This window comes from Somniosus microcephalus, chromosome 6 (assembly GCF_052327205.1).
Source record: "Somniosus microcephalus isolate GS21.2 chromosome 6, FLI_Smic_1.0, whole genome shotgun sequence".
Classification (NCBI taxonomy): Eukaryota; Metazoa; Chordata; class Chondrichthyes; order Squaliformes; family Somniosidae; genus Somniosus; species Somniosus microcephalus.
This window is the reverse complement of record NC_140992.1, coordinates 135,796,445-135,813,340: the sequence shown is the minus strand read 5'-3', so window position 1 is coordinate 135,813,340 and position 16,896 is coordinate 135,796,445. Positions and strand designations below refer to the sequence as shown.

Sequence of the window (16,896 nt, the reverse complement as noted above, 5' to 3'; positions counted from 1 at the left end):
TAACATTTTCCAGGTCACTGCCCTGAAACGTTAACTTTCTCTCCACAGATGCTGCCTGACCAGCTGAGTATTTACAGCATTTTTATATTTGCATTGTCTAATAGTTATATTTTGTATTTGCTTAGTAGAATTTGATTACTTAAAAGCTAGCTAAGTAAAAGAACAGGTGCTTGTTCTTTGTACTGTCAGACAAGAATCCCCAAAATTGGCAACCCTAATAAAATAAAGCACTTTTTAGAAACAACCTTTAAAGGGAAACAAATTGATCCTGACAAAGCGGTGAAATTAAAGGAATCTTTCGAAAGACCAACTAAGAGGGATAGATCACTTGCGAATGTCTGAGTTGAGCAGAGTTCCATTGTTGAAAGTGTGATAATTAGAACGTAAACGGCTGCACCAAGGAACAGCAGATAAAGCCAAGTTGGCAGAACTTTACAATAAACAAATGGGACATAATTAGAGCCAACTGCCCTACTGGAGAGCAGCCAAGCTCCAGACCATCTGAAGGATGAAACATCCAAAGATCATACTCTAGCCTAAGAGGAAAAGACCAGAGAAAAATAAAATCTCTCTTCAGATTAAATCAGCTCTGTTGAGAATCTCCATTAATTAGTGAAGCAAATGTACCCAAACAGTTTGTAATCTAATGAGCATTTTCATATATACAGTAGTGGTTATGTTACTGGACTACTACTGCAGAGGCCTTTGTTTGAGGACTTGAAGTGTTTTTTTTACATCTGGAAATAAAAAAGAAACTGGTATCAATAAGGGACCACAAAGCTGTCCGATGGTCATAAAAACCCAACTGGTTAATAAATGTCCTTTTGGGAAGGAAACCTGCCATCATTACCTGGTCTGATCACCACGTGACTCCAGTCCTATAGTTGACCCTCAACCACCTTCTGAAGTGGTTCTAGCAACCCACTCGGTTTAACAAACAAGGCAACGACCCACCACCACATTCTCAGGGCAACTAGGGATGGGTAATAAATGCCGTCCTTGCCAGAAACGTCCACATTCTGAGAATGATGAGTATATCTGTTCTCTGTATCCCTTTTTGTAAACTTTTCAGATAGCTGGTCTACCAGGTTAATATTAGTTAAGTAACATCCTACTACCACAACAGATTTAGAGATATTATACATCACCTTTCATCATGTCACCATTGACTGGTCAGGTTAGATTTTTTTGTGTGGATATAACAGTCACTGCAGAGTGCACCAGAACAGATTGGCTAGGGGACCAGCTAACTCTGGTGCACAGGTCTTCAACAATGCAGGTGGGATGTTTTCTGGGCCCATAGCCTTTGCACACTCACTTCTTAATGTCACATGCATTGAACCATATTGGCTGGACAATAGCATCAATGATAGTGGGGATCTCAGGATTAGGATCATCCACTTGGCACTTTTATTCAAAGACATGAATAAACACCAGTCTCCTCTCTTGCATTCAGGCGCTGAGCTTCACCACAGTTGAGAATGAAGATGTACATAGTGCCTTCTCCTCCCCGCATTAGTTGCTTCACTGTCGACCACCATTCTCGAATGGATTTGGTAGTGCTTTCCTCTGGTCCATTGGTTGTGGGACCACTTCACTCCATCCATACCCTGCTGCTTTTGGTGTTCAGCAGGCAGCTAACTTCACTAGGTTGGTACCTTATCCTAAGACAAACCCAGTACTGTTCCACAATCTCCACTGAACCTGGGTTGATATCCTGGCTTGATGGAAGGAGTGACAAACATCAAGCCAGGAGGTTACAGATTATGCTGGCACATAATTCTGATGCTAGCCCACAGTGCTTCATGGATGCCCAGTTTGGGAAAGCTAGATATATCCTTAGTCTGTCCCACTTAACAAAACAGTAGTGCCACACTACGCTATGAAGCATGTCCTCACTGAAGACGAGACTTAAGTCTTCACAAGGACTGTGCAGTGGTCAATCTTACCAGTGCGATCAGCAAGTAGGTTACTTCCTTGTATTGGTTCCCTTACCACCTGACACAGGTAGAGTCTGGCAGCTGTGTCCTTCAGAACTCCGCCAGCTCAGACAGTGGCAGTACTACTGAGCTGCTCTTGATGGTGGACCTTGTACAAATGATGCTTTTACATTATACAAGTGTAGCTAATTGCACACTTGATTCTCCTGCATCCAGCTACACAAGGAAATACAAAATCATGGACTTGTGTAGACCCACTTTTCACGGTTCCAGTGAACTGACACTGCATTTGCACTTAAGAACGGCACGGGTAGGAGTGTAAACGATGGAGTACAGCAGTGAAACACTACCGCTCTATCTAAAAGGGATTGCAAATTAAAAGTACCGAATGAATATGCTTAAAGTTCAAATTCCCTTCAGGTCCTCCCAGCTGGAACTGAATCTCTGCAAGGAGGAGTAAAATAGGGCCCTGGGCAAGTCAAGACAACTGTTACTTTGTCCCATAAATTAAATCTGTTGTCCATTCACCATGTAAACAAGAGGTTTCATGTTGGACAATCACCCTTTTCATTTGAAAATTCTCATCTCAATTCCTCAACTATAATTTTTTTTTTTTTTTTTTTTAAATAAAAGTTCCACTGTTACATCATATTGGAAACTTGAAATATTTTAATCCTATAAACTGGATTCATTTTCAAACGGAGTGTGTAAAACAAGTCACATGATGGGGGGCCACTTTAAATAAGCACATCCCTATGAAAACCACCCTGCTTCCCCAAAACTCTGCTTCCCAGAGGAAAAAATAGTTTGGAGTTTTTAGAAGCAGTGGAATCTGGATAAATGCATTTCTGAATCAATTCCAGAGTTCAATGCTCTATTCACAGTCACTCCATAAACGGTATATACAAGATCTGATCTAACCATAAGATCCCTTATAGCCTGTTGGTTCAGGGTTTAATGATGGTTTGATTGATAATGGCCCTGCCATAAATTCAATTAAGTGTTGCACCTTCTCCCCCTTCCCCCACCAGGCCAAATCCTGACAAACTCAAATCTTTGATGTGGGTTTGGCTGAAATCTACAGATGGCTGCACAGCTATAGCTGTGTTTGCAAAGACACCAAGCCACAGAATAGTAGCACAACTGGAATACATATTCTTCAGACAGCAGCGTAAACACTTTCTCAGAGTGGCCCCTCTCCTCCTGCTCCAATGCAAGCCATGAAGTTAAAAGGCTTCCCGAATTGTGGAAGTTATGTGTAGCGTGTGTTCCATTTGCAGTTCCACAGGCGCCGACTCAAAGATGAACCTTTATAAAACACTGGTTCGGCCTCAACTGGAGCATTGTGTCCAGTTCTGGGCACCGCACTTCAGGAAGGATGTGAAGGCCTTACGAGAATGATTCCAGGGATGAGGGGCTTCAGTTACGTGGATAGACTAGAGAAGCTGGGGTTGTTCTCCTTAGAGCAGAGAAGGTTGAGAGGAGATTTGATCGAGGTGTTCAAAATCATGAGGAGTCTGGACAGAGTGGATAGAGAGAAACTGCTCCCATTGGTGGAAGGGTCGAGAACCAAGGACACAGATGGAAGGTGATTGGCAGAAGAACTAAAAGGTGACATGAGGAAATACCTTTTACACGCAGAGTGTGGCTAGGATCTGGAATGCACTGTCTGAAAGGGTGGTGGAGGCAGATTCAATCGTGGCTTTCAAGAGGGAGTTGGATAAGTACCGAAGGAAGAAAGTTTGCAGGGCTACGGGGAAAAGGACGTGGGACTAGCTGAAGTGCTCTTGCAAAGAGCTGGCACAGGCTCGACGGGCCAAATGGCCTCCTTCCGTGCTGTAACCATTGTATGATTTTTTTTTTGATTTGTCTCATCATAGGGTTGCCATCTCTGGTTGGACGGATTCCTGGAGGTTTGATCGCATGACATTTGATCACGTGAACACCTCCAGCCTGTTGTCGGCAAAGGTTTTATTAAAATGCTGTGAACTCAAAAGAGATAATTAGAGGATATGCAACCAAATTCAGCCACAGATCAAAAGATTGATCACACAGTGCTGAGTTTACTTATCTTAGCTAGGGTGGTGGTCGAGGCACTACAATAAGCCCCAGCTCCCCTACGTTAGAGGCGCAACATCAGCTAGGGTTCCTACTAGTAATTGCCTGCTAAAAGCGGCATGTGGACCGCGATTGGGCTTGGCTACGTTGCTTCGATATTATGCACACCACTGTCCAGGTTCACACATGAAGAATGGCAGGCAGCGCCCGTGGAACCGCGCTTCGGCAAAGGTCAGTGCCAGGTGAAATGCAGTGACTTCAGGAGAGGAGGGGCAAAAATTGGGGTAAAGAAAAAAAACAAGTAAAAATGCTCGAGATGGGGTTATTACATTGGGGAGGAGGAGTACCCATTTAAATTCTGAGCTATTTACATAAATGTGGCCTTTAAGAGGAGCTGTGTTGCTAACTTTCCCAGCGTATGATCCAAATCATTGTTTGTTAAGAGCTAAACTCGTTGATTTGGATTCTTTCTTCCTTCTTCACGTAGATCGAGCAGTGCACATGCACCTTCTTGACGTAGATCGAGCAGTGCACATGCACCTTCTTGGTCCACATAAATCTTGGGTGGAAGGCCAGCCCAGGAATCCTCTTGTCTGAGACATGGGAAGATACATAGAAGATAGGAGCAGCAGTAGGCCATTCGGCCTCTCTAGCCTGTTCCGCCATTTAATGAAATCATGGCTGATCATCCAAATTCAGTACCCTGTCCCTGCTTTCTCCCCATATCCCTTGATCCCTTTAGCCTTAGAGATTCAGGAGTGGCCTGATGTGCGAACCATTGGGCAGGTGGATCCACACCAGCCCCACCTGCTCAGTGATGGATTAACAATGCATCGAATCGTTAGTGTACAGCATGGCCACCAGATTCCGAAGCCCATTGATCAAAGAGCTGGCCTGCACAACCTGTAAGTTGGAGTTGTTTGACAGGACGTTGGGGTAGTAATACTCTGTCTTTGGGCTCGAGAAGTTAAAGTACGCATGCATGTAGGCACCAATCACAAATATGAAGTACATTTCTCCAGGGTTGCTAGCAGCAGTACCCAGGTGATTAATCTTCCATTCATCAAGTGTCCTGGGCAGTGAGTTGACAACCCTATCACCACACCGCATTGAAATTTTCAAGATGGAGATTGATAGATTTTTGTTCGGCAAAGATATCAAGGGATACCCCAAAAGATAGGCAAACGGAGTTGAGGTACAGATCGGGCAGGATTTAATTGAATGATGGAACAGGCTCGAGGGGTTGACTGGCCTACTGCTGTTCCTATATTTTATTTTGGAATTTTAGCTAAACATTTTTCATTTTTTAAAACTGCAATGCTTGCTTTCACATGATCTTGACGAAAACCTGGGTCATGGATGACACCTTGCCCCGTACAGAAGCCTCCCCCACTTAGCTACACCTTTGACCACGTGCCCCACCAAAACTACCACAGTGGCAGTATGGCCTTTACTACCAAATCTCACCTTGGTCTGTCCCTTTACCCCTCGGTAATCTCCTCCTTCGCGCACCTCAACTTGTTCCACCTCACTCACCACCTTCAATATTCTGGTTCTGCCACCCACTCAAGCTCCATGCCAGCTTTCTCATTGCTTTTCTTCCTCTGCTCTGAGCAACTTCTCATCCTCAGCTATTTCAATCTCCATCTCAACGCACCTTGCCCTTTCTCCTGAGTTCACTGCCCTCCCTTAACCTCTCCATATAAACTCACCTATCCACATTCATAGCCGCCCCCTCAACTTCTCCATTCACATCACCTCCATCACAGACAAGGCCATCTCTGATAATGGTTCTGTATCCTGCTCCACTCATCCCCTTCCAACCCCACTTCCTTCCCTGAAACAAATCCTCCCCAAGTCACTTAAAATGGCACTAAAACACCCAACCATTAACCTTCTGGTTGCCAGGATACTTCTGCAGCTATCGATCTGCTCAATCACGGCCTCACCGCCACCTTTGCTGCCTTTGTCCCCAGTAAAACCCTTACTCTTTCCCACCTTCGCTACATTAAGTCCAAGAAACGCAGACTTGAACGCATGTGGCGCGCAACTGATTTAGCCATCCATCGCCAGAGCTGTTTGAATCACATCAAGCACCATTGGGACCCAGCTCTCCTCTGCCGAAACTGCTCACTATTCCAGGATCATCCTGGAATGCAAAGCTAACTCATGGAGTCACTACAAACCATCTCCTTAAACCGCTCTCTCCTGCCTCCTCGCCAACAAGTGTGAGGAGCTTATGGGCTTTTGTCACCAAGATTCAGAACATCCGTGCAGCTGCCTCTGCTGCATCCCTCCCTTCCCCACCAAACCACATTTCCTCTGTGCATTAGTTCTGAATTCCCATCTTTCTCTAGTTTCTCTCTTATCTCCCCTCATTATCTCCGAGCTCATCTCGTCCCTATTCCCAACTGCTGACCACCCAGCTTCCCTTCACGGCCCCAATACTAGCTGGTGTAAATGGTTCCTTCTCAGGAACTGTCCCTCTCCCATTCCGTGATCATCCTCTCCTCAAAAAACCTACCGTTGACCAATATTCCCCCTAATTTTCTTCTTGGGTGCGCGGCCCATTCACAGTTTCAGCCATGTGCGAAATTTAACATTGGAAAAGCCGGTCCCGGGCTGTGTAGGGCTGGCAGAGAGCTGCGTGGCCATGCAGCTTAGAGGGAAAGTTGCCCTTGGCCCCTCTGTCTTTGCACAATTACCAGCCCATCTCCAACCTCCTTTTCCTCTCTAAAGTCCTCAAATGTGTTGTTGCCTCCCAAATCCATGCTCATCTTTCCCACAACTCCATGCTTGAACCCCTCCAATCAGGTTTACACCCCTGCCACAGCACTGAAACAGTCCTAACCAAAAATCACAAATGACATACTGTGACTGTGGAACACTATCCCTCCTCATCCTGCTCAACCCATCTGTAGCATTTGACACGGTTCATCACACCATCCTCCAACGTCTCTCCTCTGTTGCACAGCCGAGTGGGACTGCCCTCAACTGGTTCTACTCACACTTATCCAGAGAATCGCCTGCAATGGATTCTCTTCCCACCAGTTATCTCTGGAATCTGCCCACCCCCCACCCAAAGGATTAATCCATGGCTCTCTCCTGTTTCTCATCTACATGTCTTCGGATGATATCACCTCGACGACATGATGTCAGGTTCCACATGTATGCAGACAACATACAGCTCTAGCCGACCACCTCTCGACCACTCCACAGCCTATGTTGTCAGATCGCTTGGCCGACATCAATTCCTGGATGAGCCGCAATTTCCTCCAATTAAACATTGCGAAGACCAAAACCATTGTCTTCGGCCCCCACGCCATGGATTCCATAACCCTCCCTTGCCACTGTCTCAGGCTGCTCGCAATCACGGCACCTTTTTAACCTCGGGCTGAGCTTCCAAGCCGATATAGTACATCCGTAACATCACCAGTCTCCATCTCTGCCTTAGCCCATCTGCTACTGAAACCCACATTTATGCTTTTGTTGCCTCCAGACTCAACTATTCCAATGCTCACCTGGCCAGCCTCTCATCTTCCACTGTCCATAAACTTGCGCTCATCCAAAACCCTGCTGCCCGTATCCTTATCTGCACCAAGTCTCATTCACCCATCACCCTTGTACTCACTGACCTACATTGGCTCCCGGTCCACCAATGCCACGATTTTAAAATTCTCACCTTAGTGTTCAAATCCCTGCATGGCTTCACCCCTCCCCATCAACCCTATGAAAACTCCATGTTCTTCCAACTCTGGCTTCTTGTATATCCCCACTTCCTTCACCTCACCATTGATAGCCATGCATTCAGCTGCCTAAGCCATATGCTCTGGAATTTGCTTCCCAAAGCTCTGCCTCCCCACCTCTCCTCCTTTAAAGACGCTCATTAAAACCTACCAGTTTTGAGCAAGCTTTTAGTAACCCATCCTAATATCTCCTCCCTTGCCTCAGTGGCAATTTTTGTCTGATTACACTCCTGTGAAGTGCCTTGGGACATTTTACTACATGAATGCAAGTTGTTGTGGGACACGTTCAACCCCAATCCCCTCGGTTGTCCAACTCTTCAGATTACCCTTTTTTGGTTCTACCCTTGACTACCCGATTGCAGCCAAAGCATCTCCAGCAATGACTTCTCTTCAAGCCCTTTTACCTCAAGTCCACAAGGATCTATCCTTGGCCTCCTCCTCTTCATGTACATGCTACGCATTGGCAGCATCGTTCATAGACGAGAGTTCGGCTTCATATATGTCAGCAACACCGAGCTACCACTCTACTACCACCACTCAACTCTTCCACTGTCTGTTGTCAGACTGCTGTCCGACAGTCTTGAATGAGCCCAATTTCCTCAAGTTGAACAGTGGGAAAACAGAAGCCAGTCTTCAGCCCCCACCACAAACTCCGTACCCTTGCTGCCGATTCCATTCCCCTCGGTGGCCAGTCTCAGGCTGAAATCAGCCTATTTGCAACCTTTGTGCCATAACTGACTACAAACTTGACTTTCAACCCCACATCCTCTCCATGATAAAGGTCACCTGCTTGCAAATCTAACATTAGACCACCTCTGCCCTCCACCTCCAGACTTTATTATGGCTTACACCCTGTAATGAAATCTGTTTGTCTTGCCTGTATTCGTTTTGCACTCATGTATATTACCCTCCCCCACACGGTGTATAGTTTCACTTCCTCTTTCCTGACTAACCTGGAAGGTTCCAGGTCTTGGCTCTTGGCTCCGCCCCTGACTTCTCTTACTTAAAGATCCCAGGATCTGTATGACTCATTCCTGCGAGCCAGTCGGTGTGTTGAGATGTTAGCTCTGATCTTAGTGATTAAAAGCCAACTTGTTAAAGTCTATAACTTCTAGTTTTGTGGTTATTGAAGGCACATCACACCCCATCCTCAAATCTCTAAATTTCAGATCATCTGCTAGCCACATCCTATCCCACACCAAGTTATGATCATCTATCACCCTCGTTGATATACTTTGATGGCCCATTCCCCAATGTCCAAAATTAAAAATTCTTGGGAAGGATAACTAGTGCTGTGGGGGAGGGTTTAAAATAATTTAGCAAAGGAATGGGCACCAGGACGAAACATTAGAGAGGAGAAACAATGTGCACAGAGGACTGGGAGAAACAAATAGCACTAGAGTAGAGTAAAGAATAGTTCAGAAATAGGAGGGATCAGACAGAAGGCAGTCCAAGATGGGTTTGGAGAACATGGCCATAAATCCACGTAGTGTGGTAAATAAGGTTGATGAGCTGCAGGCACAAGTCGTCACATGGGACTATGATATAGTGGCAATATCAGAGACCTGGCTCAAAGAAGGGGGGGGGGGGGGGGGGGGAAACTGCGAACTTAATATTCCCGGCTATAAGGTATTCAGGAAAGATAGGGAAGGGGGAAAATAAGGGCGGCAGTATTGAGCAAATAAACTATTATAGCACTGGAGAGGGATGATGTAGTTGAGGGGTCAACGACAAAAAAAAATCTGTGATTAGAATTAAGGAAAATTAAAGGAGCTATTATGCTACTGGGTGTATACTATAGGCCACCAAATAGTGGGAAGGAGATAGAGGAGCAAATTACAGAAAGATACAAGAACTATAGAATAGCAATAATGGGGGACTTCAATTACCCAAATATAGACTGCGATAGTAACAGTGTAAAGGGCGGAGAGGGATTCCTGAGATGTGTACAGGAGAACTTTCTTGATCAGTGTGTTTCCAGCCAAACGAGGAAGGAAGTAGTGCTGGATCTAGTTCTGGGGAATGAAGTGGGGCAAGTGGAGCATGTTTCAGTGGGAGAGCATTTGGGAAACTGAGATCATATCAGGTTTAGAATAGTTATGGAAACGGACAAGGAACAATCAAACATTAAAAATACTTACCTGGAGGAGGGCTAACTTCAGTGAGTTGAAAAGGGATCTGACCCAGGTGGACTAGAATCAAAAATTAGGAGGCATAACAGTCATTGAAAAATGGGATGTCTTAAAAGAGGAGATGGATCCGGTACAGAGTAGACACATTCCCATAGGGGGGGGGGGAAAGGAAGGACATCCAATGCTAGAGTTCCCGGGATGACCAGATTAAAATGACATAAAAAAAAAAAGCGGCATAGGACAAATGTAAGGTTCATAATACAGTAGAAAATCAAGCTGAACATAGAAAGTACAGAGATCATCTAAAAAACAGAATAAAAGGGTAGAGACTGTACGAGAATAGATTAGTGGCGAGTATCAAAGGGAACCCAAAAGTCTTTACTCTGTGTTTAGAAATCAAAGGGTGGGGCCGATTAGGAACCAAAAAAGATGACCTTGTGTAGGCAGAGGGCATGGCTGAGGATCTAAATGAGTGCTTTGCATCAGTCTTCATTAAAGAGGATGCTGCCAATGTAGCAGTAAAGGACGAGGTAGTAGCGATATTGGATAGGATAAAAATAGAGAATGGACTTAAAAGGTTGGCAGTTCTCAAAGTAGAAAAGTCATCCGTCCCGGATGGGATGCATCCTAGGTTACTGAGTGAAGTAGGGGTGGAAATTGCAGAGGCTCTGGTCATAATCTTCCAACCCTCCTTGGATATGGGAGCAGTGCCAGAGGATTTCAGGATTGTTAAACCCCTGTTTAAAAAAAGGAGGGGGATAAACCTGGCAACTAACTATAGGCCAGTCAGTCTAACATCTGGTGGGGAAACTTTGAGACAATAATCAGAGACAAAATTAACTGGCATTTGGAAAAGTATGGGCTAATAAATAAAAGTCAGCATGGATTTGTTAAAGGCAAATAGGGTTTGACTAACTCGATCAAGTTCTTTGATGAAGTAACGGAGAGTGTTGATGAGGGTAGTGCGGTTGATGTTGTGAAAATGGACTTTCAAAAGCTGTCTGACAAAGCACCACATAATAGACTGGTTAGCAAAATTAAAGCCCATAGGATAAAAGGAACAGTGGTAGCATCTATACAAAATTGACTGGGGCAGAGAGTAGTGGTGAACATTGTTTTTCCAGACTGGAGGGAGGTAAACAGTGGTGTTCCCCAGGGGTCAGTATTAGGACCACTGCCCTTTTTGTTGTATATTGTTGACCTGGACTTGGGTGTACAGGGCATAATTTCAAAGTATGCAGAGGACACAAAACTTGGAAATGTAGTAAACAGTGAAGAGGATAGTAACAGACCTCAGGGGATATAGACAGACCGGTGAAATGGGCAGACACATGGCAGATTAAATTTAAGAAGAATGAGGAGAGGCAATATAAACTAAATGGCACAATTTTAATTGGAGTGCAAGAACAGAGAGCCCGGGGGGGGGGGGGGGCAGGGTGCATATACACAAATCTTTGAAGGTGGATGGACAAGCTGAGAAGACCATTAACAAAGCCAAGGATCCCATATGCTTTAATAGAGGCAGAGAGTACAAAAGCAAGGAAGTTATGCTAAACCTTTATAACACACTGATTAGGTCTCAGTTGGAGTACTGTGTTCAATTCTGGGTACCGCATCTTAGGAAGGATGTCAATGCCTTGGAGAGCGTGAAGAGATTTACTGGAATGACCAGGGATGAGGGACTTCAGTTATGTGGAAAAACTGGAATTCTTCTCCTTAGAGCAGAGAAGGTTAAGAGGAGATTTGATAGGTGCTCAAAATCATGAATGGTTTTTATAGAGTAAATAAGGGGAGACTGTTTCCAGTGGCAGAAAGGTCAGTAATCAGAGGACGCAGATTTAATGTGATTGGTAAAAGAACCAGAGGCGACAGGAGGACATTTTTTATTTTTTTAAATGCAGCAAGTTAAGATCTGGAATGCACTGCCAAGGGTGATGAAAGCAGATTCAATAGTAACAGTCAAAAGGGAATTGGATAAATACTTGAAGGGAAAAAAAACTACAAGGCTATGGGGAAAGAGCAGAGGACTGGGATTAATTGACATTCAACAGCATGACCATTGCCAAATCCCCCACCATCAACATCCTGGGGGGGTCACCATTGCCCAGAAGCACAACTGGACCAGCCACATAAATGCTGTGGCAACAAGAGCAGGTCAGAGTCTAGATATTCTGTGGCGAGTGTCTCACCTCCTGACTCCCCAAAGCCTTTCCACCATCTACAAGGCACAAGTAAGAAGCGCGATGGAATACTCTCCACTTGCCTGGATGAGTGCAGCTCCAACAACACTCAAGACGCTCAATACCATCCAGGACAAAGCAACCTGCTTGATTGGCACCTCATCCACCACCTTAAACATTCACTCCCTCCACCACCGGTGTACCGTGGCTACAGTGTGTACCATCTACAAGATGCACTGCAGCAGCTCGCCAAGGCTTCTTCAGCAGCACCTCCCAAACTTGCGACTTCTACCACCTAGAAGGACAAGGGCAGCAGGCGCATGGGAATACCACCACCTCCAAGTCACACACCACCCTGACTTAGAAGTATATCGCCGATCCTTCATCGTCACTGGGTCAAAATCCTGGAACTCCCTCCCCAACAGCAGTGTGGGAATACCTCCACCACATGCAGCGGTTCAAGAGGCGGCTCACCACCACCTTCTCAAGGGCAATAAATGCTGGCCTTGCCAGCGATGCCCACATTCCACAAACGAATAAATTGGATAGCTCTACCAAAAAGCTGGCACAGGCACGATCAGCTAAATGGCCTCCTTCAGTGCTGTATCATTCTATGATTCTGTAAATCCCAACTCTGACTGAGCCATTGGTCAGCCTTTCCATTATCTCATTTGGCTCGGCATACATTTCTTTTCTGATCGTGTCTGAAGCACCTTGGGACTTTTTTCTATATTAAAGTCATGATATAAATGCAAGCTGTTGATAAAACTCGAGAGCCAGTTTCTCTCAGTTGACGATTGATAAGTAGAAACCCCACTCAGGTTTTCCCCCAATGCACTGTGTGCACTTCAACTCCATAACGACCAGCACAGACACCCGGTGAGCATCTGCACACTCAACCACACTTATGTTCATCTTCTGTCTTAATATGCGGTCAACTTTTCTTCAACATTATGTGGTCAACCCATCCATTTTTCACTACCATTCAAAGCAAGGACATGTGAGTCTTGCCTGCTCTATCTTTAGAGACATATACAGACACACCACAAATTAGACCTATTTTCAAGCACGGTTCTTTAGATTGGAGATGTTGACTTACAACAGGTAAAAGTGCTGTGTTTAGTACAGAGCAGTCTTACTAGAGGAAGATGAAAGCAATCAAGAAATATGGCTGCCACCAACCTAATTGACCATTCCCTTTTGTCTACAGTGTAAGTTGTGCCAGCATTCATTGAAGATGCACAGGTGCACTGCACCAAAGTTATGGTAAAAATGCTAAAAACATACATGGCGATCATTACACACACTTGCAGCACTTATTTTGAAAATTTCCATTCTACCCCTCTACCCTCAACCTTTTGAACACTTAGCTGCAGCATCTTAGCAGGAAGTGGAACAAAATCTCCATCACTGCTAGCGAGGAAGAGCAAACATGAGCTGAATCATGCATGCATTTATTTAGCTCCCTTTTGTTTCTATGGGGGGAGTGGAAGTCCTGGAGAAAATCACTTTCAGGCACACTCTCCCATTCATAGAACAAATGCAACTGTCCAATGCACATATTTCACTGCCCTCAGCCCACAAAAACTCCCATTAAATCATATCTGAGAGAGACGAGGAAGGGGCATACTTTATGCACCAAATAAAAAAGTTCTGAAAATTCATACCATTTCCATTCTTAATAAATAAAAAATTACCTTAAACTTGTCTGAAGACTGAGACATGGTAGAGATGGGATAATTCTCACCTGGGGGAAAAAAGGTTTTTTGTTTAGATATACTGAAGACACTGGCAACAAAAAGCAAAAAAAAAACAAACTGCAAACATGGAGCACTGTTGCCAGTGGTCACAGCACATCCTCAACTGTGCAAACAATTCAACTGCACAAAAATGGTTCAAAGACACAACTGAAGTGGGTGCCCTCAGGTTAACACACCCATATTTGAATCTGCGAGTATTCGTGCCACGGAGAGAAAATATTGCAACTTCGGAGGAAAGAGGTTGTGCCTGGGCTCTTCTGGCAACCAATGGAATGAAGTAGCTTTGCTGTGAATGAGGCTGTGGCAAAGCTTCCTGCATTTGCTAGTATTTTAAAAGGAGGACTACACTGGACTAAATTAGTGAAGCTCTGTTCATGTTCACCGTCTGCTCAGTTTTACCATAGTTCAGGTGCAAGAGTGATCCCTCTGCACTGTTATGATAGACATTAAACCCAATCTTTGAGGATCCCATGCTGCAGCACTCCAGGGCTCAATGTTTAATCCAGTTAATGACTGAAGTCAATGATCAACTCATTAACCGTATTTGGCAATGGAGGATATTGCTGTGAATATGTTTTATTCATTCTTAACCACCCAAGATCACATTCCATGGTGGTTTGGATTCAGATTGCTAAAATGACCATTCTAGAGTCTGTAGGGACTTTAACACTTGTAATCCTGAAAACAGGATGCAGTGATAGCACATCTGTGCATCATTCTTCTGCATTTGGTCTTGGGAGTCAGAACACTATGCACGCCACTGCTTCCCAGGATTTACATAACTAAAACTAGCTCCCATATCCTTATAACTTAGGAGGTGTTGGCGGTTCCTGCAACCTGTTCAGGTTGTTAGCATAGTTTGATGGAGACCGATATATCTGCTGCGCTTCTATTTGTAAAACTGCTTTGCATTAACACATGAACACTGGTTCAGCACTATACAACTTCAAATTTGTAAGTGCCGTCAGCTAGGACAATTCTGCCTCAGCTCATCTGCTGCTGTAACCCTCATCCATGCCTTTGTTACCACTAGACTTGACTATTATAATGCTCTCCTGTCAAGCCTTCCAACTTCCATAAACGAGCTCATCCAAAATTCTGCTGCCCATATTTTACCTCGCACCAAGTCCCATTCACCCATCCCCCGTGCTTGCTGACCTACATTGGCACCCAGTCCGACAACACCTCTTAAAATCCTCATCCTTGTTTTCCAATCCTTCAATGGCCAAGCCTCTTCCTATCTCTAACCGCCTCCAGCCCCGACAAGCCTTCGAGATCTCTGCGCTCCTCCAATTCTGGTATCTTGCACATCCCCGGTTTGAACTGCTCCACCATTGGCAGACGTGCTTTCAGCTGCCCCAAGCTCTGGAATTCCCTCCCTAACTTCTCCACCTCTATCTCTGTTCTTCTTTAAGACGCTCCTTAAAACCTACCTCTTTAACCAAGCCTTAGGTCATCTGTCCTATGTCCTCCTGTAGCTCTCTCAAAATTTTTATTGATAACACTCGAGCCTTGGGACGCTTTGCTATGTTAAAGTCACTATAAAAAATACGAGCTGAAGTGCCCAGCGGGTGCCGAGGGATTTTTGAGGGCATGTTGTTGTTGGAGGAGAGAGAGAGCGAGCGCTGGGGGGGGGGGGGGGGGGGGGAGAGTGGGGAGAGAGAGAAAGGGAGTGGGGGGGGGGGGGGGGGGGAGTGAAAGGGAGTGGGGGGGGGAGTGAAAGGGGGAGTGAAAGGGAGTGGGGGGGGGAGTGAAAGGGAGTGGGGGGGGGAGTGAAAGGGAGTGGGGGGGGGGGGGAGTGAAAGGGAGTGGGGGGGGGAGTGAAAGGGAGTGGGGGGGGGGAGTGAAAGGGAGTGGGGGGGGGGAGTGAAAGGGAGTGGGGGGGGGGAGTGAAAGGGAGTGGGGGGGGAGTGAAAGGGAGTGGGGGGGGAGTGAAAGGGAGTGGGGGGGGAGTGAAAGGGAGTGGGGGGGGAGTGAAAGGGAGTGGGGGGGGAGTGAAAGGGAGTGGGGGGGGGAGTGAAAGGGAGTGGGGGGGGAGTGAAGGGAGAGGGAGTGAAAGGGAGTGGGGGGGGAGTGAAAGGGAGGTGGGGGGGGAGTGAAAGGGAGTGAAAGGGAGTGGGGGGGGGAGTGAAAGGGGAGTGAAAGGGAGTGGGGGGGGGGAGTGAAAGGGAGTGGGGGGGGAGTGAAAGGGAGTGGGGGGGGGGGGAGTGAAGGGGGGGGGGGGGGAGTGAAAGGGAGTGGGGGGGGGGGAGTGAAAGGGAGTGGGGGGGGGGGGGGAGTGAAAGGGAGTGGGGGGGGGAGTGAAAGGGAGTGGGGGGGGGGGGGGAGTGAAAGGGAGTGGGGGGGGGAGTGAAAGGGAGTGGGGGGGGGGAGTGAAAAGGGAGTGGGGGGGGGAGAGTGAAAGGGAGTGGGGGGGGGAGTGAAAGGGAGTGGGGGGGAGTGAAGGGAGTGGGGGGGGGGGGGGAGTGAAAGGGAGTGGGGGGGGAGTGAAAGGGAGTGGGGGGGGGAGTGAAAGGGAGTGGGGGGGGGAGTGAAAGGGAGTGGGGGGGGGGAGTGAAAGGGAGTGGGGGGGGGAGTGAAAGGGAGTGGGGGGGGAGTGAAAGGGAGTGGGGGGGGAGTGAAAGGGAGTGGGGGGGGGAGTGAAAGGGAGTGGGGGGGGAGTGAAAGGGAGTGGGGGGGGGAGTGAAAGGGAGTGGGGGGGGAGTGAAAGGGAGTGGGGGGGGGAGTGAAAGGGAGTGGGGGGGGAGTGAAAGGGCGTGGGGGGGGGAGTGAAAGGGAGTGGGGGGGGAGTGATGAGGGGGGGGGAGTGAAAGGGAGTGGGGGGGGAGTGAAAGGGAGTGGGGGGGAGAGTGAAAGGGAGTGGGGGGGGAGTGAAAGGGAGTGGGGGGGGAGTGAAAGGGAAGTGGGGGGAGTGAAGGGAGTGGGGGGGAGTGAAAGGGAGTGGGGGGGGAGTGAAAGGGAGTGGTGGGGGAGTGAAAGGGAGTGGGGGGGAGGGGGAGTGAAAGGGAGTGGGGGGGAGGGGGAGTGAGGGGGGGGGGAGTGAAAGGGGAGGGGGGGGGGGGGGGGAAGTGAAAGGGAGT

At 46.9% G+C, this 16,896-nt stretch overlaps 2 protein-coding genes across 3 annotated transcripts in view; both read right to left on the bottom strand.

Annotated features, from left to right (window-relative positions):
• The window catches only part of thap4 (THAP domain containing 4), a 410,225-nt gene that overhangs the window by 236,704 nt on the left and 156,625 nt on the right, over positions 1-16,896 (bottom strand). The gene's annotated exons all lie outside the window — the stretch shown is intronic.
• Positions 1-16,896, bottom strand: part of LOC147116101 (septin-2) — a 105,838-nt gene that overhangs the window by 56,861 nt on the left and 32,081 nt on the right. The window contains exon 2 of one of the 2 annotated variants that reach the window (XM_085990829.1): positions 13,754-13,803. The exons of the other annotated variant lie outside the window; for it this stretch is intronic. Within the exon in view, the coding sequence (XP_085846955.1) occupies positions 13,754-13,780 (27 nt within the window). The 5' untranslated portion in view covers positions 13,781-13,803. The remainder of the gene's footprint in view (positions 1-13,753; positions 13,804-16,896) is intronic. 2 annotated transcript variants of the gene reach the window in all.